Raw genomic sequence first — 23581 nt, forward strand, 5'->3', positions numbered from 1 at the left:
TTGCCAGTGTAAATGTGGAGAGTGTCTTTATGGAATATGCAACGTATCATTGCCCTTCTTCAGGGGTCCCTTTCAAATCTTTGATACTGCATCTGTGTGTGTGTGTGAATGACTGGATGGCCCTTTGTCAGGAGGGCTTTGATTATGTTTTCTTGGCCTGGTGAAAGGAATTGGACTGGATGGCCTTAAGGCAGCATTTCTCAACTTGGGAACTCAAGACCTTGGGGGGGGGGGGGGTGTCACCAGGGAGGTGGTACTATATCTGTCATAAACATGGGTGTGTGTGTGTGTGAATCATATATATTTATCTATATCTATGGCTGGAGGGCTCTTTGTCAGGAGGGCTTTATGTTATCTTGCTATGGTGAAGGGAGTTGGACTGGATGACCTTAAGGCAGCATTTCTCAACCTGGGGTTTGGGACCCCTGGGGGGGGGTTGTGAGGGGGTGTCAGAAGGGTCACCAAAGACCACCGGGAAACACAGTATTTTCTGTTGGTCATGAGAGTTCTGTGTGGGAAGTTTGCCCCAATTCTATCGTTGGTGGGGTTCGGAGTGCTCCTTGGTTGTGTTGTTGTTCATTCGTTCAGTCGTCTCCGACTCTTCGTGACCTCATGGACCAGTCCACGCCAGAGCTCCCTGTCAGCCGTCACCACCCCCAGCTCCTTCAAGGTCAGTCCAGTCACTTCAAGGATGCCATCCATCCATCTTGCCCTCGGTCAGCCCCTCTTCCCTGGTTGTAGGTGAACTATAAATCCCAGTAACTACAACTCCCAAATGTCAAGGCCTATTTCCCCCAAACTCCATCTGTGTTGATATTTGGGCATATTGGGTATTTGTGCCAAGTTTGGTCCAGATCCATCCAAGTCCACAGTGCTCTCTGGATGTAGGTGAACTACAACTCCAAAACCCAAGGTCAATGCCCAGCAAACCCTTCTAGTGTTTTCTGTTGGTCAGGGGAGTCCTGTGTGCCAAGTTTGGTTCGATTCCATCATTGGTGGAGTTCTGAATGCTCTTTGATTGTATAAATCCCAGCAACCACAATTCCCAAATGACAAAATCAGTTTTTTTTTAGTGGAGGACATAAATTGGACTGTTAGGTGTCTTGTGTCCAAATTTGGTGCCAATTTGTCCAGTGGCTTTTGAGTTCTGATGGTAGCATGAACTAACATTACATTTTCATTTATATAGATTGGAATGATGGCTGTGTGTATTCAAAATAAGGTTTCACAGTTTAATTATTTTTTCAGATATTTCTAGCTTTCAATCTATTTCAGTGTTTATTATTATTATTATTATTATTGGAATGATGGCTGTGTGTATTCAAAATAAGTTTTCACAGTTTAATTGTTTTTTCAGATATTTCTAGCTTTCATTCTATTTCAGTGTTTATTATTATTATTATTATTATTATTATTGGAATGATGGCTGTGTGTATTCAAAATAAGTTTTCACAGTTTCATTCCATTTCAGTGTTTATTATTATTATTATTATTATTGGAATGATGGCTGTGTGTATTCAAAATAAGTTTTCACAGCTTAGTTGTTTTTTCAGATATTTCTAGCTTTCCTTCTATTTCAGAGTTTATTATTATTATTATTATTATTATTATTATTGGAATGATGGCTGTGTGTATTCAAAATAAGTTTTCACAGTTTAATTGTTTTTTCAGATATTTCTAGCTTTCATTCTATTTCAGTGTTTATTATTATTATTATTATTATTATTGGAATGATGGCTGTGTGTATTCAAAATAAGTTTTCACAGTTTCATTCCATTTCAGTGTTTATTATTATTATTATTATTGGAATGATGGCTGTGTGTATTCAAAATAAGTTTTCACAGCTTAGTTGTTTTTTCAGATATTTCTAGCTTTCCTTCTATTTCAGAGTTTATTATTATTATTATTATTATTATTATTATTATTATTGGAATGATGGCTGTGTGTATTCAAAATAAGTTTTCACAGTTTAATTGTTTTTTCAGATATTTCTAGCTTTCATTCTATTTCAGTGTTTATTATTATTATTATTATTATTATTGGAATAATGGCTGTGTGTATTCAAGATAAGTTTTCACAGTGTAATTATTTTTTCAGATAGTTGTAGCTTTCATTCTATTTCAGTGTTTATTATTATTATTATTATTATTATTATTATTATTGGAATGATGGCTGTGTGTATTCAAAATAAGTTTTCACAGTTTAATTGTTTTTTCAGATATTTCTAGCTTTCATTCCATTTCAGTGTTTATTATTATTATTATTATTATTATTGGAATGATGGCTGTGTGTATTCAAAATAGGTTTTCAGTTTCATTCCATTTCAGTGTTTATTATTATTATTATTATTGGAATGATGGCTGTGTGTATTCAAAATAAGTTTTCACAGCTTAATTGTTTTTTCAGATATTTCTAGCTTTCCTTCTATTTCAGAGTTTATTATTATTATTATTATTATTATTATTGGAATGATGGCTGTGTGTATTCAAAATAAGTTTTCACAGTTTAATTGTTTTTTCAGATATTTCTAGCTTTCATTCTATTTCAGTGTTTATTATTATTATTATTATTGGAATAATGGCTGTGTGTATTCAAGATAAGTTTTCACAGTGTAATTATTTTTTTCAGATAGTTGTAGCTTTCATTCTATTTCAGTGTTTATTATTATTATTATTATTATTATTGGAATGATGGCTGTGTGTATTCAAAATAGGTTTTCACAGTTTCATTCCATTTCAGTGTTTATTATTATTATTATTATTATTATTATTGGAATGATGGCTGTGTGTATTCAAAATAAATTTTCAGTTTAATTTTTTTCAGATAGTTGTAGCTCTCATTCTATTTCAGTGTTTATTATTATTATTATTGGAATGATGGCTGTGTGTATTCAAAATAGGTTTTCACAGTTTAATTATTTCTTTTTTCAGAAATAATGTGGCACACCCTACCTGTAGACATCCGACAGGCCCCTTCACTGCTGGCATTCCGGAGAAAGGTCAAGACTTGGCTTTACGAACAAGCGTTTGGCTAAATAGTGCAATGAAATACAGTAAGATGGTACAACTGAACATAGGAACTGGTATAATGGATTATGATTACGGATTCTGATTTGTTTGCTGAGGCGCACGTCTATGATAATGATTGTTTTTGACTTGATAGGTTTGTATAATGTGCTTTTTGATGTTGTTGTGTTAACCTTTACTATGTAAACCGCCTTGAGTCGCCATTTCGGCTGAGAAAGGTGGTATAGAAGTAAAGCAAATAAATAAATGGTTCTAGCTTTCATTCTACTTCAGTGTTTATAGTTTTTAGGTTTTGAATGGCATATGGTGTTGATTTTAGCACTTTTTGACGCTTTGGGTGTCTTTCAGAGAGAACAAGCAGCATATAAATCAGGTCAGGGCCAATTTGGGCCTTGCAGGTGTTTTGGACTCCAACTCCCACCATTCCTAACAGCCTCAGGCCCTTTCCTTTTCCCCCTCAGCCGCTTAAGCGGCTGAGGGGGAAAAGGAAGGGGCCTGAGGCTGTTAGGAATGGTGGGAGTTGGAGTCCAAAACACCTGCAAGGCCCAAGTTGGCCTATACTTGATATCAATAGTAACAACATTAAATAAGTAACAAAACCTGAAAAAGGAATACTATTCCTGGCTGGAAAGTGTTGTTTCCTTTTTATCTGTGCTGTCCTTACTTTGAAAGTCGTGGTTCTGCTCCAGAAACTCCATTTTTAAATGGCTGCCAGGCTGCCACAAACTAGGCCTTCCCCTCCTCAGGTGTTTTGGACTCCAACTCCCAGAATGCTTCGTGCCTGGCCGAGGAAGCGCTGCCTTTCCCCTCTCCGGCCGCGAGGGGGCGCGCTGCCTGGAAACAGCCGGCCCGTGTTGCGCCTGCGCAGTAGTAGCTCTGCGACTGAGGCGGCGGTCGGATGCAGCGGCGGCGTCGGCTGAGGGGGACGGCGACGCGGGCGGGGGGGCGATGCAGCCGCCACAGCCGCCCCCCTACGAGTTCCTCGGCGAGGAGAACGGGCAGAAGTGGCGGGGGCTGCTCGTGCCGGCCCTCAGGAAGGTCAGTGCGGCCCTCGCTCTTGCCCCCTCCCCTCCCCGCCAGGCCCGCGCATGCGCACTCGCGGGCCTCCCTCGGCTCCCTCATTCCTCCCTCAGAGGCCACGCCCCCTCTCGGAAGCCACGCCCCCTCCGCTAGGGAACGCCCCCTCCCCCTCTCAGGCCATTCTGACCCCTACTCTCACGGGAGCCCCGCCCCTTTTGGAAGCCACGCCCCCTTATCATAGGCCACGCCTTTCGGGGGCTCTGCCAACATTAGGTTGCCCATTAGATTCGGGTAATACAGTCATCTTAATGCTAAGCCAAAGGGGAAACTGTTTCAAGGCACACACACATATATATACATAAACACATGCACACATACATGCACACATATTCATATACACATGCATGCACAAATAAACACATACATACATATGTACACACACATATACACATACACATACATGCACAAATAAACACATACATAAACACATGCACACATACACACATATATACATGCACACACATATACATATGCATGCACAAATAAACAAACACACATACATAAACACATGCACACATACGTACACACAAATATACATATACACATACACACATATATATACACATAAACATACACACATACATAAGCACATGCACACATACGTACACACATATATACATGTACACATGCACACACACATAAAAACATGTATACACATGTATACATGCATATATTTATACACATACATATGCACATGCATGCACAAATAAACATACACACAGACATATACACATGCACACACATATACACACATATATACATATACACATGCATATATATGCACATATACATATGCACACACATACATAAACACACATACATAAACACATATACATAAACACATGCACACATACGTACACACATATACATATACACGTGCACAAACATACATATACATATACATACATGCATATATATACACATTAACATATACACATGCATGCCCAAATAAATATACACACATACATAAACACATGCACACATATATACACATGTGTATACACATACATACATGCATATATATACACATAAACATACACATGCATGCACAAATAAACAGACACATACATAAACACATGCACACATATGTACACAGGCATATACACATGCACACACATACATACATATACTCATGCATACACACATATGCACACACATATACACACATACATATACACATACATACATGCATATATATATATATACACACACATATACATATACACATGCATGCACAAATAAACATACATATACATAAACACATGCACACATACATACCACCAAATGGCAATCTAAGCACCAAACATGCAGTTTTGCCTATTGTAGAAGTCTCCTTTGGCAACGTCACATGCGTGCTTTACTCCAGATTATGACATAATTTAGATAATGTTGTCATGAATATTCCTAAAATAGCAGTAATGAGTAGTGCTTCTGAGGAAGAGAGGGCACTTATGGAGGAGACAGTCCCTTCTGATATCTCACATGATCACATCCATCTCCATAAACTGCAGTGTCCAGACTGATTGCAAATGCTCTGTCTCCGTTGTGTTCGTAAACATGCAAGTTACTGCTTGCCAGTACTATGCACATGCTGCAATCAAACCATACCATTCTACATATCGGTTTAAGACCTCTGTTTTTGTACTTCCGTAAAATCGTGCTACATGCCTGTTGCTGTCATTATTACTTCTTAGCAGACACTAAGAAATTAAAACATGCCTTTTCAAGTATTCTACACTCAGAAGTGTTAGTCTATGTGTGTTCCATAATTCTTGTACATAATAATAATAAAAATGATAATTATTATTTATCATGTCATCAGCAACCAGACAATTGTATTACATTTTTAACAAAAAACAAACAGACAAAACACAGAATTTGCAGGCTTGGTAGTTGATTAAATGCCCTTTGACCAGTATCTAGCCCCTTGGAGTGCCTCTGGTGTTGTCGCAAGAAGGTCCTCCCTTGTGCATGTGGCAGGGCTCAGGGTGCATTGCAGCAGGTGGTCAGTGGTTTGCTCCTCTCCACATTTGCATGTCGAGGATTCCACTTTGTGGCCCCATTTCTTGAGGTTGGCTCTGCATCTCGTGGTGCCAGAGCGCAGTCTGTTCAGCGCCTTCCAAGTCGCCCAGTCTTCTGTGTGCCCAGGAGGGAGTCTCTCATTGGGTATCAGCCATTGATTGAGGTGCTGGGTTTTAGCCTGCCACTTTTGGACCCTCGTTTGCTGAGGTGTGCCAGCGAGAGTCTCTGTAGATCTTAGAAAACGATTTCTTGATTTAAGTCGTTGACGTGCTGGCTGATACCCAAACAGGGGATGGGCTGGAGATGTCTCTGCTTGGTCCTTTCACTATTGACTGCTACTTCTCGGCAGATGTCAGGTGGTGTGATACCAACTAGACAGTGTAATTTCTCCAGTGGTGTAGGGTGCAGACACCCCGTGATAATGTGTCATGTCTCATTAAGAGCCACATCCACTGTTTTAGTGTGGTGAGATGTGTTCCACACTGGGCATGCGTACTCAGCAGCAGAGTAGCATAGCGCAAGGGCAGATGTCTTCACTGTGTCTGGTTGTGATCCCCAGGTTGTGCCAGTCAGCTTTCATATGATATTGTTTCTAGCACCCACTTTTTGCTTGTTGTTCAGGCAGTGCTTCTTGTAGGTCAGAGCAAGGTCCAGAGTGATAATAATAATAATAATAATAATAATAATAATCTTTATTTATACCCCGCTACCATCTCCCCAAGGGACTCGGTGCGGCTTACATGAGGTCAAGCCCACAACACATCAATAATAAAACAATAGCAAACAAACAATACAAAACAGTTAAAATACATCACATAAACAAAAATAAAATATAAGCAGTACAGTAACACAATAAGCATTTAAAACCTATGGCTTGGCCAAATGTAAAATTAAAATTTTTAATTAAAAAAAATATAATAATTATCTACCCTTGCTTGCCGGTATAGCCCCTCGCAGTTGTTTGTTTTCTCATTCCATACAAATAATAATAATAATAATAATCTTTATACTCCGCCAACATCTCCCCAAAGGGGACTCAGGGCGGCTAACATGAGGCCAAGCCCAGTAGTGCATTAGGGTAAAGGTAAAGGTAGTCCCCTGACATTAAGTCCAGTCATGTCTGACTCTGGGGTGTGGTGTTCATCTCCATTTCTAAGCCGAAGAGCCAGCGTTGTCCGTAGACACCTCCAAGGTCATGTGGCCGGCATGACTGCATGGAGCGCCGTTAGTAGTGCATTACAACAGAATAAAACCAAAATCAACAAAACAAACATCGCAATAAAATAAATAAAACATAAGAATGCAATAAAACAGTACAAGATACAGTGAGAGATACATCACAATCACAATGAGTGGGCCACACGAACAAGATAAAATGGTAAAAACTCAGGATGAGATAGAAATGAAACGGAAATATTTGTGAGCAAGAAACTCAATTGGAAACGGATTATTCCAAATTCATGCGGTATGCACACACCTCTAAGCACATTATTATCAAACCATGCCTTTGTGTGGTTAAGAGATCATCCTATTCTTGGCCTGGGCAAACTTCAGCCCTCCAGGTGTTTTGGACTTCAACTCCCACAATTCCTAACAGCCTACCGGCTGTTAGGAATTGTGGGAGTTGAAGTCCAAAACACCTGGAGGGCTGAAGTTTGCCCATGGCTGTCCTATGTTCATAGTACTTATGCTTATGCATTCTCTTGTACTCTTTGCCTTGCATGACACACCCCCTCCTCGTGTTTGCCTGTGCTGTGTACACATAAACATCACTGTCGTTATGATGAGAATGACACGCCTCCATGCTCCCCCTCTGAAGCAGTTACGTCTGTATGTTGCAGGATAGGCAATATATGGCTGCTCATTTGTTCTTGGAACTCCCTCTGTGAGGGCTGTACTTACTTAGGCGATCCCTCGTAGTCCGAGGATGATGGTCCTCCAAGTGTAGTGTCCTGGCAGTGGGTCCATAGGTGACTGTGGAGCCCAATTCTTGATCTGCATCTTCTCCTGCAGTGAGGGCATTGGTTTCCAGGTGGAAGGCAGTCCCGGTCAGGTTGGCTTGACGCGCCTTCCTCTTGGCACGTTTCTCTCTTTCACCCTCCATTCGTGCCTCTTCAAATTTTACAGCACTACTGGTCACAGCTTACCTCCACCTGGAGTGCTCAAGGGCCAGGGCTTCCCAGTTCTCAGTGTCTATGCCAGAGTTTTTAAGGTTGGCTTTGAGCCTACCTTTAAACCTCTTTTCCCGTCCTCCAACGTTCCGCTTTCCGTTCTTGAGTTCTGAATAGAGGAACTGCTTTGAGAGACGGTGGTCGGGCATCTGGGAAACGTGGCCGGTCCAGCGGAGTTGATGGCGGAGGACCATCGCTTCAGTGTTGGTGGTCTTTGCTTCTTCCAGTACGCTGACATTTGTCCGCCTGTCTTCCCAAAGATTTGTAGGATTTTTCGGAGGCAGCGCTGATGGAATCGTTCCAGGAGTTGCATGTGATGTCTGTAGACAGTCCACGTTTCGCAGGCGTAGAGCAGGGTTGGGAGGACAATAGCTTTATCAACAAGCACCTTGGTCTCCCTACGGATGTCCCAGTCCTCAAACACTCTCTGCTTCATTTGGAAAAAAGCTGCACTCGCAGAGCTCAGATGGTGTTGAATTTCGGTGTTGATGTTGGTTTTTGTGGAGAGGTGGCTGCCAAGGGAGTGGAAATGGTCAACATTTTCTAATTTTACACCATTAAGTTGTATTTCTGGCATTGGAGAGGGATTGGCTGACAGAGGACAGGGATGAAAGTCCTAGTGCAGGAAGGCTACAGGTTGCACTGCTTTAATGGTTTTTTTGCCTGCATAACAGACTTCGTTGCAGTCTTGTTTTTGAAATGGCAGTATCACTTTTTGGGCAGTTCCAAATTCCAGTTCAGCTAGGCATGGGGCTTAATGATGTACCACGTTGTTCAATATTTGACAAAATTCCCAAAAGAGGCTGCTGTGTGGTTCTGAATTTGACATTGTCCTTAGGCACGTTCTCATTTTTCTTTTACTATAATGCAGGATGCACCTACACTGTAGAATGAATGCGGTTGGGCTTCGCTTTAACTACCACGACCCAATGCTATGGAATCAAAGGAGTTGCAGTTTTATAAGGCCTTTCATCTTTTCTGTCAAAGAGCTTGCAACAACAAATCCTAAAATTCCATAGCATTGAGCCAGGGCAGTAGAGGCACCCGTAGTCTTGCCTCCAAAACAATTTATTTAAAAATTGAGAAAAATAACAGCATCCGGCTTCCAATATTTAGGATATACTAGCTATCCCCTGCCACGTGTTGCTGTAGGCCAGTCTGTATATATGTGTTTTGTGTTTGTATATATGCGTATAGATATGTATATATATTTGTGTATATGTGTATGTTTGTGTATATGTGTGGCACATGCAAACATATTTTTTGTTTTTTGGCTTTTTACGTCTCTTCTGCTGTGTTTTTCAGTGTTTTTATGAGTGATGGTCACCCGTTGGCCTGATAGGTGCCTTGGGTCCAGATTTGGTGTCAATTCGTCCAGTGGTTTTTGAGTTATGTTAATCCCACAAACAAACATTACATTTTTATTTATATAGATGGATATAATTTCTGTGAAAGCACTACTATGAGAAATTTATTGCCCCCTCCTCTATAATTTGAAAATTGCCTATGTTGCTACAATTTTTTTTGTAGTATATTAAGTATGCTAGAATATGCATCAGGGATGGGCAAACTTGGGCCCTCCAGGTGTTTTGGACTGCAACTCCCACAATTCCTAACAGCCGGTAGGCTGTTAGGAATTGTGGGAGTTGAAGTCCAAAACACCTGGTGGGCCCAAGTTTGCCCATACGTGATATAGCTTGGTTACAATTTCTGCTGCATTTTGTTCCATTCTGAAATCAAATATAATATGTTTCGCACCAGTTACTTTCTTTTGTGTACTGATTTGCATGCCCAAAACATATGTTGCTCCTTTTTATTCAGAGGGTGAACTGCACAAGCAGGTGTTCTTGCAACATGTATTTGCCGGAGTGTAAAATTATGCGTGAGAAGGAGGTTAGGTAACTTCCAGTACATCGTTAAATATGTTTGAAAATAAAGCAGGAAGTTACGAGGAAATAAAAAAATCCCTTAAAATATGGACACTGAAATTTGCAATGTAGATGCCAGTGGTAACAGGCCATTCCTTTTTATTAGCGCATATCAAATGATTTTTTTAACTTACATATAGAATCAGCTTATTATTTTTTTATTTGGGGTGCTTTTACCCCGCCCTTCTCAACCCCCTAGGAGGGACTCAGGGCGGCTTACAAAAGGCACAATTCGATGCCTAACAATTACACTATACAATACACAAATTTACCACATAATATCACAGTTATAACTAATTAAAACCATCAGACAGTATACTAGCAGCAATAAAACATCTTGTGGTCAGTGTTCACCAAATCCAAGTCCGTAAGCCATTTAGCATCGTCATTGTCCTTTCCTACTCTGGTCATTATTGGTTGTCTTTGTCCATCTGCCAGCTTAGCCGAAAGCTTGGTCCCACATCCAGGTTTTTAGCTTCTTCCTGAAGGAGAGGAGGGATGTTGATACTTTGGTACAACTGATAATCAGGTACTCGTTTTATCATGCAACTGCCAGAATCACCTGTCCTTGGCCTGGTTTGTGGACTCTTGAGTTATTATAAGCCCTGACGTGACCAAACCCTGCAAAAATGCCCTTGGAAGCACTTTACTTTTTACCTACTAGTGTTGGGACTCAGCCAGTGTTTGAGCCTGAATCTGTGATTGTGTTCCCTCTCCTAATGTTTCTGGGTCAGATTTGGATACTGACCCTGATGTGATCAATGAGGACGAGGTGCAAAATGGAGACACTTTGGACAATAAGGTTACTGCAGACACTGATCAAGAGGGGTCAGGGGAAAGGCTAAGTTCTCATGAGAAAGTTTCTGTCAGAGCAAGGGAAGAAAGTTTACTCCTTTCTCCAGGCTCGAGTTTGCAAGATAGCTTGACACCTGGTGGTGTTAATGAGGAGATAGATAAGACCAGTCGCCCTCTGGAAATTAGCCAGAGCCATCGAGAGGCCCAATGTTTACGCAGGTCAGAAAGAATTCAGCAGTTAAGGCCAAAAACTGGGGGGAGTAGAAACCAGTTTTTGGGACTTAAATTGGGCCCTTAGAGAATCTTCTTCAGATCAGGCATCGTTTGGAATCAAGCTCAAGTCTCCTGGAAGCTCCTGTTTCAAGTGACCTTGTCTCTAAGGATATATCTAGCTTTTCAAGTGGATTAGCAGTGGCTAGTCTGTTCATGGTTTTTGTATTGAAGGCTTTTGGTTATTTACTGCATTTGGATTATTTCTGCAAGCCTTTTGGACATTGTTATTATTCCTGTGTTTGGACACTAATATTGCTGCTTTATTTGGCTTTTTGCTTTTGGACTTCTACCTATTTTATAATCATCTCTTTTATTGACTCCAGTTATTCTTTAATAAAAAAGGATTCTTCCTTCATTCAAGGTGTGGTGTGATTAATGATTAGAGGGCCTTGTTCCTGCTCGAGGGTGCAACAGCTAGTGCAATTAAACCCTACTTTCGTCCCTCTGATCCCCTGTCCAGATACATTACATTGCCTTCTCACCCAGTGTTTTAAATTCCTTGCTACTGGCCCTGCCCACTGAGATTTATTTTCTGTGTTTAATTGTGATTTTTATATTGTTTGATGTTTTATTATATTATTTTTTGTATTTTATTTTTATTTTACTGTCGTTGTATGTTGTTATTAGCATTCCTGTACTGTATTGTAGGGTTTGGCCTCATGTAAGCCACCCTGAGTCCCCTTGGGCAGGGTATAAATAAAGTATTATTATTATTATTATTAATATTATTATTATTATTGGGTTCAGTAGTGACACTAGCTGGTCGAAAGGCGTTCTCTTTCAGAACTCTAACAAAAATCTCAAAATTTCATTATAAATGGCAGTTCCAAATTGGTTCGATCATAAAAATCGCCAATAATGAAATAAGAATTAAATTTTGAAAGTTTTGTTAGAGTTCTGAAATTTTCACCACCAGAACTTTAGTTTTGTAAGTACTTTGGAACCATTTAGAACCATGGATTGCCCAGGCCTACTACTTACACTTAGGAAAGATCTTTCTTGTATGGAATTTTTCATCTGCCTGAGGCCTAAAATTTGATAGCTGAGTAAGCTGAGTTAAATACAGATGGCAGGGATACAAATGGATGAAGTAATTTGTTAAAGGAAAACTATGCAAATAAGGGAATGTAAAACAGTGGCATTTTCCCCTTCATGGGATAACACCTCAATAACAAAGAAGGTAATAAATTAAGAAAGATGTTGATGCGAGACTCAGAAGTGCGGTTGTGGGTACACTCAACCCAAACCTCAGGTATGATACATTAATGAAATAACCTTCTTATTTTCATTATTTAATTTGATCCAGTGGTCTTCCTAGTGTGCCTGTAGGAAAGCTCTGACCCATTGCTTTAAGAGTTTGTTGGAAATGTCATAAATTACAAATAAATTGCAAATAAATTATTTGAAATCATCAGGTAAAGGTAATGGTTTCCCCTGACATGAAGTCCAGTCGTGTCCGACTCTGGGGGTTGGTTCTCATCTCCATTTCTAAGCGAAAGAGCCAGCATTGTCCGTAGACGCCTCCAAGGTCATGTGGTCAGCATGACTGCATGGAGTGCCATTATTTCCCACCAGAGCAGTACCTATTGATGTACTCACATTTCTATGTTTTCAAACCCTAGGTTGGCAGAAGCTGGGGCTAACAGCAGGAGCTCACCCCGCTCCCCAGATTAAAACCTGCGCCCTTTCGGTCAACAAGTTCAGCAGCTCAGCAGTTTAACCCACTGTGCCACTGGGGGCTCGTTACTACCAGTAAATTATGCAATAGTTTCATAGGTAGCTGAAGATATGGCTATTTAAGCAGGCCTTTGATCTACTCACATTTGTATGTTTTAGAACTTCTAGGTTGGCAGAAGCCGGGGCTAACAGCGGGAGCTCACCCCGCTCCCTGGATTTGAATCTGCAACCTTTCGGTCAGCAAATTCCACAGCTCAGCGGTTTAACCCATTGCGCCACTGGGGGCTCCTAGAAATCATTGCATTTGTTCTAATGTAAGAGATTTTGTAAACAAACTACAAGATTTACATCTCTGAGTTAGTTAAGAGCTGACGTGTTAGAGCTCTAGATAGCTTGTGTCATTATAGGTTTGGCGATCTAAATCAGAAGGTTATGCGCTGTGTCCATTCCTGTTTTCTAGGAAAAAGTGGAAGATTCCTTATTAAAGACTAGCCGTCCCCAGCCACGCATTGCTGTGGCCCAGCAACGCGTGTATATATGTTTTGTGTGTGTGTGTATGTGTGTGCATATATTTGTGTATATGTGTATTTATGTGGTTATGTGCACACATTGTAATGTAAAGTATTTATTATTTTATTTTATTTTATTATTATTTCATTATTGATGATTTCTATGACATAACCAATTAGGAACTGCCATTTATAATGAAATTTTGAAAGTTTTGTTAGAGTTCTGAAATTTTCACCACCAGAACTTTAGCAACACGGTAGAAGCAAAGCACCAGCGCCCCCTAGTTTTCACCACCAGAACTTTAGTTTTGTAAGTGCTTTAGAACCATTTGGAACCATTGATTGCACATGTCACCCTCGCCCTGTTGCCTTCAATCCTTTACCCAACTAAATAAAATACATGGAAATCTTCCCGCAGGTTCAGCAGCAGGTCCATCCCAACCTCTCAGCCAAGGAGGACTCCCTCTGCTACATCGAGGAGCTCATCTTTCAGCTGCTAAACAAGCTCTGCGTTGCCCAGCCAAGGACTGTCCAAGATGTCGAGGTACGCAATGCAATATAAGGAAGGGAATCAACCGGAGTTTGTTATTATAAAAACATGCTTATATGGGGAAAAGGAACTGAAAAACCTCTATCATAATCTGTGGTAAACGATGCTGGGAGAGGGGAAGTATCATAGAATTCATGTGTCCACAATGTGGTTGCAGATGTAAGCAATTAACAATTAACCTTTTTTTGACCAGGAGCCATTCTCCAGCATTAGTACCTAAAGGGTTATGATTTTTTTTGGTCAAAATTGCATTGGATAGACCACATCAGCTCTAGTTTCTGGTGCAGAACATATGCCATCCAGTAGTCACCATCTGCTCGCCACAGAAAACTATATTTAATAATCTAGAGCTGATGTGGTCTATCCAATGCAATTTTTTGAACCAGCACCCCCAAATAACCCCAGGAATAGGCCTAAAAAGGAAGACACCAAGAAAAAAAAACCATTTTTTTTGTTTGAGCTGTGTTATTATCCGTGGATTTTGTTAACACTTGTGTTTAAAAAGAAGAAGGGGAGGGGGCTGAGGGTTGAAAAAAAATACAAACATGTTTTTAACTTAATGTTTTATTTACTGTTTTAAACTGTTGCTATTTGTGCTTATATTTGTATTATATTGAGGTTTCGTATTGTGGCCGGTTTGTAAGCCGCCCTGAGTCCCCCCTCGGAGGTTGAGAAGGGCGGGATAGAAATATTGTAAATAAATAAATAAATAGCGGCATGTGAGACCCAAGAAATTGTCCCCAATGGCTTTAATAATAGTAATAACAGAGAAATATATATCAGAAACTTGTAACCGAAACTCAAAGGAAGTATCAATATGAATCCGACGACAAAACAAACAAAGACAAGGGGGGGGGGAGACGAGTAAGTGCAACATCCTGGGAGATCCCGGAAGCACTTTCCTCCTATATTCACTTTATTTATTTATTTATTTACTATATTTGTATGCTGCCTCTCTAAGCCTTCCGGCGAGTCAAGGCGGTTTACAAGTCAAAATTCAGTGCACCAAAAACACAATTACAATATAAAAATGTTAACATCAATAAAATCATAACACTGTAATAATCATAATTCAATAAGTACTCATTAATACAATGTCCAGTCCCATCATGTAGTTGTTCCGTTCTTATGTCCGTTACTCAGTATTCGCGAATGGCTGCTCGAATAGCCATGTCTTAAGTTTCTTCCGGGATGCTAGAAGTGAAGAAGCCGATCTGATCTCCCCAGGAAGGGCGATCCATAGCCAAGGGGCCACCACTGAGAAGACCCTGTCTCTCGTTCCTACCAGCCATGCTTGTGGTTATGGCGGGACCAAGAGCAGGGCCTCTCCAGACAATCTTAAAGTCCTCGATGGTTCATAAGGGGAGATGCGTTCAGACAGGTAGGTTGGGCCAGAACCATTTAGGGCTTTATAGGCTAAAGCTAGCACTTTGAATTGTGCCCGGTAGCAAACTGGCAGCCAGTGGAGCTGGCGCAACGGGAGTTGTACGCTCCCTGAGAGCCGCTCCAGTTAGCAACCTGGCTGCCGTGCGTTGGACCAGTTGAAGCTTCCAGACAGTCTTCAAAGGCAACCCCCACATGTGGCATTGCAGTAGTCTACACGGGACTTCACTCCCTTATTTTCCTACTTTACTTCACAGAGACCTATTGTTCCCACTCTTTTTATGTAAATAAGATGGAAATAATAAAATATTTTTAAAATAACAGTAATAATAATAATAACTACTACTACATCTACTACTACTTGGGGGGACTTAACAGGGTCTTACAAAGGGCTTTTTTTCCCATTACAACTCTTGTGTGGTAATGGGAGCTAATCATCATCATCATCATCACGACAGCAGCAACAATTTCAGGGGATTATCTTTCTCTTTCTTGCTGTCCTCCAACGGCACTGAGGAATCACAAGAGTGGTGATATTTTTGTTATTGTTTTGCATTGCTATGAGTTATTTATTGTTATATTGTTGTTGTTCTGTTTTTTGTTTCTGATGTATTTGGGCTCGGCCTCTTGTAAGCCGCACCGAGTCCTGCGGGAGATGGTAGCGGGGTATAAATAAAGGATTATTATTATTATTATTATTATTATGGTGCCAGCCTCCTTTCTTCCTTCTCTCCCTCTCCTTCTCTCTCTCACTCTCCTCCAACAGTGGCATGCACCCCCAGCTGCAGGTTTTATTTTAGGTCTTGGGTTGGGAACCACAGCATTAAGAAACATTTCAAGACAAGGAATTAAGTGGCTTTCTATTTAATTAAAAATAATTTACATTCAAAAGGTTTTTTTTTACATGCAACTATTGTAGTTTTTTTTTAAGGGAGAGGCATGCCACTCCAAAGAAAGAAATGGCCTCTGATAGAAATAATAATAATAATAATAGTAATCTTTATTTATACCCCACCACCATCTCCCCAACCCCGACTTAGGTTGACCCTGAGTGAGGGCCAGGTAAATGACCTTAGAGGGCTGTATCCGGCCCCCGGGCCTTAGTTTGAGGACCCCTGTTCTTGAGGTTCCAGCCACAACCTTTAAATCCCTGTCTTCCCTTTGGACAGGAGCGAGTTCAGAAGACCTTTCCTCACCCGATTGACAAGTGGGCCATTGCAGACGCACAATCCGCCATTGAGAAGCGAAAGAGAAGAAACCCTCTCCTGCTGCCAGTGGAAAAAATACACCCCCTTTTAAAGGTACGTGGCACCCCATTGACCTTTCAAAAAAACCTTCTGATTATTAGTGTACCATTTTTATTCTGTTCTCTGAATTCCAGTGAATTCTGCCCATGGGATATATGATGAAACAATTAAAATGAATTTTCTGTAGTCAAATGCAAACTGCATTCCCTGCAGCTAGCTTGCATTGCAACATTCATTCAAAGCCTTTCTTCCTTCTCTGGAGTTTACGAAACCCAGGCAGATAAAAACACTGCCCCGCGTTCAAATAAGAGAAGTTAATGCTGAAAGAGGAAATCAGAAGGCGCTGATCTCTGTGTCCTAAGCAGAGCACTAAAGATCAGTTGGGTTTCACCTTCTTCTTCTCAGCAGGCAGATGTAAACTGCTTGTACACAAGTAATAATAATATCTGCCCTGTCCTTGCAGTTATATTGCACAAGCCCTTGCATCGTCCACAATGTCCACAATGCTCGGCTACTGGTTGCTTTATGATGAATTATGTTTTTATGATGTTGTGTCTGGATTTGTATTGTGTATATTTTATCCCCATGTAAGCCACCCCAAGTCCCTTCAGGGAGATAGTGGCGGGATACAAAAATAAAATAGTAGTAGTAGTTGTTGTTGTTGTTGTTGTTATACTTTATTTATATTCTGCCTTATCTCCCCAAGGGGACTCAGGGTGGATTATAGTACACATAGACAGCAAACATTCAATAGCCAATTACTGTATATACTCGAGTATAAGCCTAGTTTTTCAGCCCCCTTTTTAGGCTGAAAAAGCCCCCCTCGGCTTATAATCGAGTCAATGTTATTTATTATTTTACTCTGTAACTAGCCATCCCCTGCCACGCGTTGCTGTGACTCAGTATGTGTATATGTGTTCTCTGTGGGTATATATTTGTGTATATGTGTATATATGTGTGTTTGCATATATATGTGTGTGTGGGTGGGTGTATGTATGTGTGTGCATATGTCTGTATATCTGTATACATGTGTATGTATTTTGTGTTTATATGTGTATATGTATATTGTGTATATGTGTGTGCTTGTCTATATGCATATATGTGCATGTATCTGTATATTTATATTTGTGTGCATGTGTATACATATATATGTGTGTGTGTATGTATGTGTGCATGTGTATATGTTTGTATATATGTATATTTGTGTGTATGTATGTGTATATTTGTGTGCGCTTTTGTATGCGTGTGTCTGTATGTGTGTGTGCATGTGTATATGTATATGATTGTATGTGTATATGTATATGGGGGTATTTTTTGAGTTTTTAAGTCGATTCCGCTGGGGGGGGGGTAGTGTTTTTAGGAATGATGGACACTCATTGGACAGTTAGGTGTATTGTGTCAAAATTTCGTGTTCATTTGCCCAGTAGTTTCTGAGTTATGTTTCTCCCACAAACTAACGACATTTTTATATATATAGATTAGTATTATTTTTATTAGATTTATTATTATTATTATTATTGGACTTACATTATTTTACTCTATTATTATTTTTATTGCATTTATTATTTTACTCTATTTATTATTATTATTATTATTATTATGCTCTATTGTTATTGTTATTGTTAATTATTTTACTCTATTATTGCATTTATTATTTTACTCTACTTAGTATTGTTATTATATTTATTATTTTACTCTATTATTATTATTATTGGAAGGATACGTAGGTACATTTACATTGAAGAAGGTTAGAATGATGGTTTAATCAGAATTGGAAAGTCTTTTAAATTACAGCTTCATGTAAATATTAAAAACATTTCACCTACTGATGCCTCAATTAATATAATTTTATTGGTATCTATTTTTATTTTGAAATTTACCATTCGCAGATGCATTTCCCACCCTCGGCTTATACTTGAGTCAATACATTTTCCTAGTTTTTTGAGGTCAAATTAGGTGTCTTGGCTTATATTCGGGTCGGCTTATACTCGACTATATACGGTATACAAAGACAGATTGTAAATAAACAGAGGTAAAGGCTTCCCATCGTTTTCCATCTCAGGCACCTGGAGGCTGTGCTCAACTCCAGCCACCAGGGGGTGCTGTTGCTGCACCTTCCATGCCGAGGAGCTTTGTTGTCTTTCAACACTCCCGATTGACTCACCAGCATGTCCGCATGGGCGCCTTTTATTACCTCCCCGCCAAAGCAGTACCCATTTATCTACTCACATTACTGTTTTCGAACTGCTAGTATTCATGCTTGGCCCCTTTCCCTCATAATTGCCATTCTTAGAGTCTGCGCCACTGCCACCTCCATTTCCTTTTGGTCAACAACAACAACAATAATAATTTTATTTATGACATGCCCTCTCTCTCTGGAGGGAATCAGGGTGGTTTACAAAAAAAAATGGCAAAAATTAAATAACCAAAACAAATAGTCAATCAAGGCAGAAACATAAAATGAAATAAACTCAATATACTCAACCAAAACCAAGGGTGAAACTAAATGCGGTTATTTATTTCTCGTGTCGGGGCAGCCAGTCAATTATATTACATTTCTAACAGAACAAAGCAAACAAACAGACAAAATACAAAATTTGTGAGTTTGGTAGTTGATTAAATGTCCTTTGACCAGTATCTGGTCACTTGGAGTGCTTCTGGTGTTGCTGCAAGAAGGTCCTCCATTGTGCATGTGGCTGGGCTCAGGTTGCATTGCAGCAGGTGGTCAGTGGTTTGCTCCTCTCCACACTCGCATGTCGAGGATTCCACTTTGTAGCCCCATTTCTGAAGGTTGTCTCTGCATCTCGTGGTGCCAGAGCGCCTTCCAAGTCGCCCAGTCCTCTGTGTGCCCAGGGGGGAGTCTCTCATTTGGTATCAGCCATTGGTTGAGGTTCTGGGTTTGAGCCTGCCACTTTTGGACTCTCACTTGCTGAGGTGTTTCAGCGAGTGTCTCTGTAGATCTTAGAAAACTATGTCTGGATTTAAGTCGTTGACGTGCTGGCTGATACCCAAACAGGGGATGAGCTGGAGATGTCTCTGCCTTGGTCCTTTCACTATTGGCTGCCACTTCCCGGCGGATGTCAGGTGGTGCGATACCGGCTAGACAGTGTAATTTCTGCAGTGGTGTAGGGCGTAGACACCCCGTGATAATGTGGCATGTCTCATTAAGAGCCACATCCACTGTTTTAGTGTGGTGAGATGTGTTCCACACTGGGCATGCATACTCAGCAGCGGAGTAGCACAGCGCAAGGGCAGATGTCTTCACTGTATCTGGTTGTGATCCCCAGGTTGTGCCAGTCAGCTTTCGTATGATATTGTTTCTAGCACCCACTTTTTGCTTAAATGCGGCAAGTATAATAGATAAAAAGTCATATCAATTAATATGTAATACATTAGAAACATAATGTAATATAACACAACAGTTATCTGAGGTCAAATACAAGTGGAATAAATGTGACTGCTCATGTGTTGTTTTTGTTCTAACTTTCAGGAAGTTCTTGGCTATAAAATAGATTATCAAGTGTCCCTTTACATCGTGGCAGTCCTGGAATATATCTCTGCTGACATCTTAAAACTGGCTGGCAATTATGTCTTCAACATACGGCACTTTGAGATTTCCCAACAGGACATTAAAGTGTCCATGTGTGCTGACAAGGTGAGGTGCTGAGCCCTCTGGACGGCCTGCCAATGCTTCAGATGCAGCCAGAGGCACCGTTTGTGTGTGTGCGCGCTGCTAATTTGCTTCATGACTACTGCCTGGCCATTGTTTACAATGCCTTATTTCATTTCTATGTAAGCCGTCAGCCCACACGTCTGAATCATCAGAGTCTTCCCAATGGCGGTATAAATCCTTTTCCTTACAGAGTGTAAGCTGCAATACTGTTCAGTTCCTTGCTTTTATTTTAAGCAGTGATTTCACATTTTATCATGAAACACTAGCTGTACCCGCCACGCGTTGCTGTGGCCAACCTTCCCTCCCCCTTTCTCTCCTTCTTTCCCTCTTTCTTTCCTTTCCTCTTTCTTTTTCCCTTCCTATTTCTCTTCTTTTTTCCATACCTGTTTCTTTCCTCCCTTTCTTTGCTCTTTGGTTACATCCCTCTTTCTCTCCTTCCTTCCTTCCTTCCTTCCTTTCTTTCTTTTCTATCTTTCGTTCCTTCTCTCCTTCCTTCCCTCTCTTTTTCCTTTCACTTTTTATTTCTTTCTCTCCTTCCTTGCTTCTCTACCTTTCTTTCCTTCCTTCTTTCTTTCATTTTCTCCTTCCTTCCTTCCCCCTTTCCCTCCTTCCTTCCTTCCCTCTTTCCCTCCTTCTCTTGTTACTTCTTGAGTGTCCCTTCCATTTAATATTGTATTTATATCTTAACATAGAAAGGAAGGAAGGAAGGAGGAACAGGAAGGAAGGAAAAAGGGAGGGAAGGAGGGAAAGAAGGGAAGGAAGGAAAAGAAGGAGGGACAGGAAGGAAGGAAGGAGGGAGGGAAAGGAAGGAGGGGGGTGAAGGAGGGAGGGAAGGAAATGAAGGGGAAGGAAATGACGAAAGGGAAAGAAGGAGGAAAGGAAGGGAGGGAGGAAAGAAAGAAGGAAGGAGGGACAGGAAGGAAGGGAAGGAGGGAAAGAAGAAAAGGAAGGAGAAGGAAGGGAAGGAAGGAGGGAGGGACAGGAAGGAGGGGGTGAAGAAAGGAGGGAGGGAAGGAAATGAAGGGGAAGGAAATGACAAAAGGGAGAGAAGGAAGAAAGGAAGGGAGGTAGGGAGGAAGGAAAGGAAGGAAGGAGGGAAAGAAGGAAAGGAAGGAAAAGGAAGGGAAGGAGGGAGGGAGGGACAGGAAGGAAGGAGGGGGAAGGAAAGGAAGGGTAAGCAAGGAAGAAAAGGAAAAAAAGGGAGGGAGGGAGGAAAGGGAGTGAGGGAGAGAAGGAAGGTCCTTCACTCAAGCAGCGTTGACCTTCCTCGCCTTCTCCTCCTCCTCCCTTTCTTCCATGCTTGGGGGCTCCACTGCTGCCGCTGCCACTCATCCACCCCTTCCTCTTCCAAAAGGGAGAGGAGGAGGAGGAGGAGACCGTCCTCCTGACATAGCAGGGAAAGAGAAGGGGCTCCATGCGGCAAGCCTCCCCCTCCACTCCCATGGTGCCCACTCTCGCTTGTGTGTGGGGGGGGGCATGCACACGCGCCTGCCTCCTCATGCTTTAACGAATGGCTGTTTCCCCCGCGAGGAGGAGGGGGCATGGCCATGGGTCTTCTTGTGGGCATGGAGGTTTCTCCTTTGTGGACATGCAGTTTAGAAGTCATTTCTGCTTTTTGTTTTCTTTGATTTTTTTGAATGCAGGACATACATTGGGTTGTTAGGTGTATCATGTCCAAATTGGGTGTCAATTCCCCCAGCGGTTTTTGAGTTCTGTTAATCCCACAAATGAACATTACATTTTTATTTATATAGATTCGATTGTTTATATCAAATGCCTTCCTCCTTCTTAGGTGTTGATGGATATGTTTGATCAGGATGACATCGGCTTGGTTTCTCTCTGTGAGGAAGAGCCCTCTTCTTCTGGGGAACTCAATTACTACGACCTCGTCCGGAGCGAGATCGCCGACGAAAGACAGTATCTGCGGGAGCTGAACCTGATCATTAAAGTATTTCGAGAAGCATTTATGTCCAACAGGAAATTATTCACGCCAAATGTAAGTCATCTTTCTCCTAAGACTATTTTGGGTTCAAAACATTTGCAGAGGAGGGGGAAAAAATGGAAGCATCCTCTTCCCAAAATCTTTTCTCTAAAGAACAAAAAGAGGGTCTGCAGTCTTGGAGTGGAAGCTTGTTTATAAGGGGGAGAGAATTTCTGTATTTGCAGTACTGACTTCCTAGCAGAGCCATGTGGCCACCTGCGTTCATTGCTGTTAGGAAATGGTTTACAATAAAATTAAGGAATGTTTTTCTTCTTCTTACATCCAAAGTTGTGACCAGAGTGACTCACATCATTCTGAAAAACACTAAAAATACTGATTAAAAATTAATGTGTGAAAACCACAATGAACTCCCAGCAGTGTAATCAACTCTGAATCATAATGCACCCTTTTTTCCTTAAGAGACAAGATATGTGTTGCTTCCCAAAGGTGCTTTTATTTAGTGCGGAACATGGCCATGTTTTGCAAGAGCCTTGAGAAAAAGATGTGTTCCTTAGTGAAACACCTTCCCCCTCCACTCACTTTTTTATGAAACAAAAATGCACCAAAACTCAATGGGATTCTATCTGGAAACACCTAGATTGGCAGAGAGGGAAGTATTTATTTACTTATTTATTTATTTCGAGCACTTCTACCCCACCCTTCTCAACCCCCGAGGGGGGACTCAGGGCGGCTTACAACTGGCACAATTCGATGCCAACAAATCAACAGATAAAATACATAACAACAATAACCACAATAGTTAAAACAGTCAATTAATACAATAACAACTAAGAAGCCAATCTAGTGGCCAACGTTCACCGAGTTCTAAAATCCGTAAGTCCATTCAGCATTGCCGTAGTCCTTCCCAAAATTCTGGTCGTCATTACCTTGTCAGTCTGCCAGATTACCCAAAGGCCTGGTTCCATATCCATGTTTTCAGCTTCCTTCTGAAGGAGAGGAGGGATGTTGATGACCTAATTTCCCCAGGGAGTGAGTTCCACAGGTGAGGGGCCACCACTGAGAAGGCCCTGTCCCTCGTCCCTACCAGCCTCACTTGTGATAGAGGCGGGGCTGAGAGCAGGGCCTCCTCAGAAGATCTTAAACTCCGAGGTGGGACATAGAAGGAGATACGTTTGGACAGGTATGCTGGGCCGGAGCCGTATAGGGTTTTATAGGTCAAAACCAGCACTTTGAATTGTGCTTGGAACTGGAAAGTAGAAAAAAGAGTTGCAGTTACCTTGCACCTACTTGTGTTTTCTTCAGTCT

At 41.1% G+C, this 23581-nt stretch overlaps 1 protein-coding gene across 1 annotated transcript in view; it reads left to right on the forward strand.

Moving 5' to 3' along the window:
- The first annotated feature begins 3884 nt into the window (after positions 1-3884).
- The window catches only part of SOS2 (SOS Ras/Rho guanine nucleotide exchange factor 2), a 61636-nt gene continuing 41939 nt past the window's right edge, over positions 3885-23581 (forward strand). Inside the window, exons 1-5 of the mRNA XM_060752839.2 lie at positions 3885-4064; positions 13900-14025; positions 16584-16715; positions 20152-20316; positions 22127-22330. Of these exons, the coding sequence (XP_060608822.2) occupies positions 3975-4064; positions 13900-14025; positions 16584-16715; positions 20152-20316; positions 22127-22330 (717 nt within the window). The 5' untranslated portion in view covers positions 3885-3974. The remainder of the gene's footprint in view (positions 4065-13899; positions 14026-16583; positions 16716-20151; positions 20317-22126; positions 22331-23581) is intronic.

The sequence above is a fragment of the Anolis sagrei genome, chromosome 1 (assembly GCF_037176765.1).
Source record: "Anolis sagrei isolate rAnoSag1 chromosome 1, rAnoSag1.mat, whole genome shotgun sequence".
NCBI classification, from domain to species: domain Eukaryota; kingdom Metazoa; phylum Chordata; class Lepidosauria; order Squamata; family Dactyloidae; genus Anolis; species Anolis sagrei.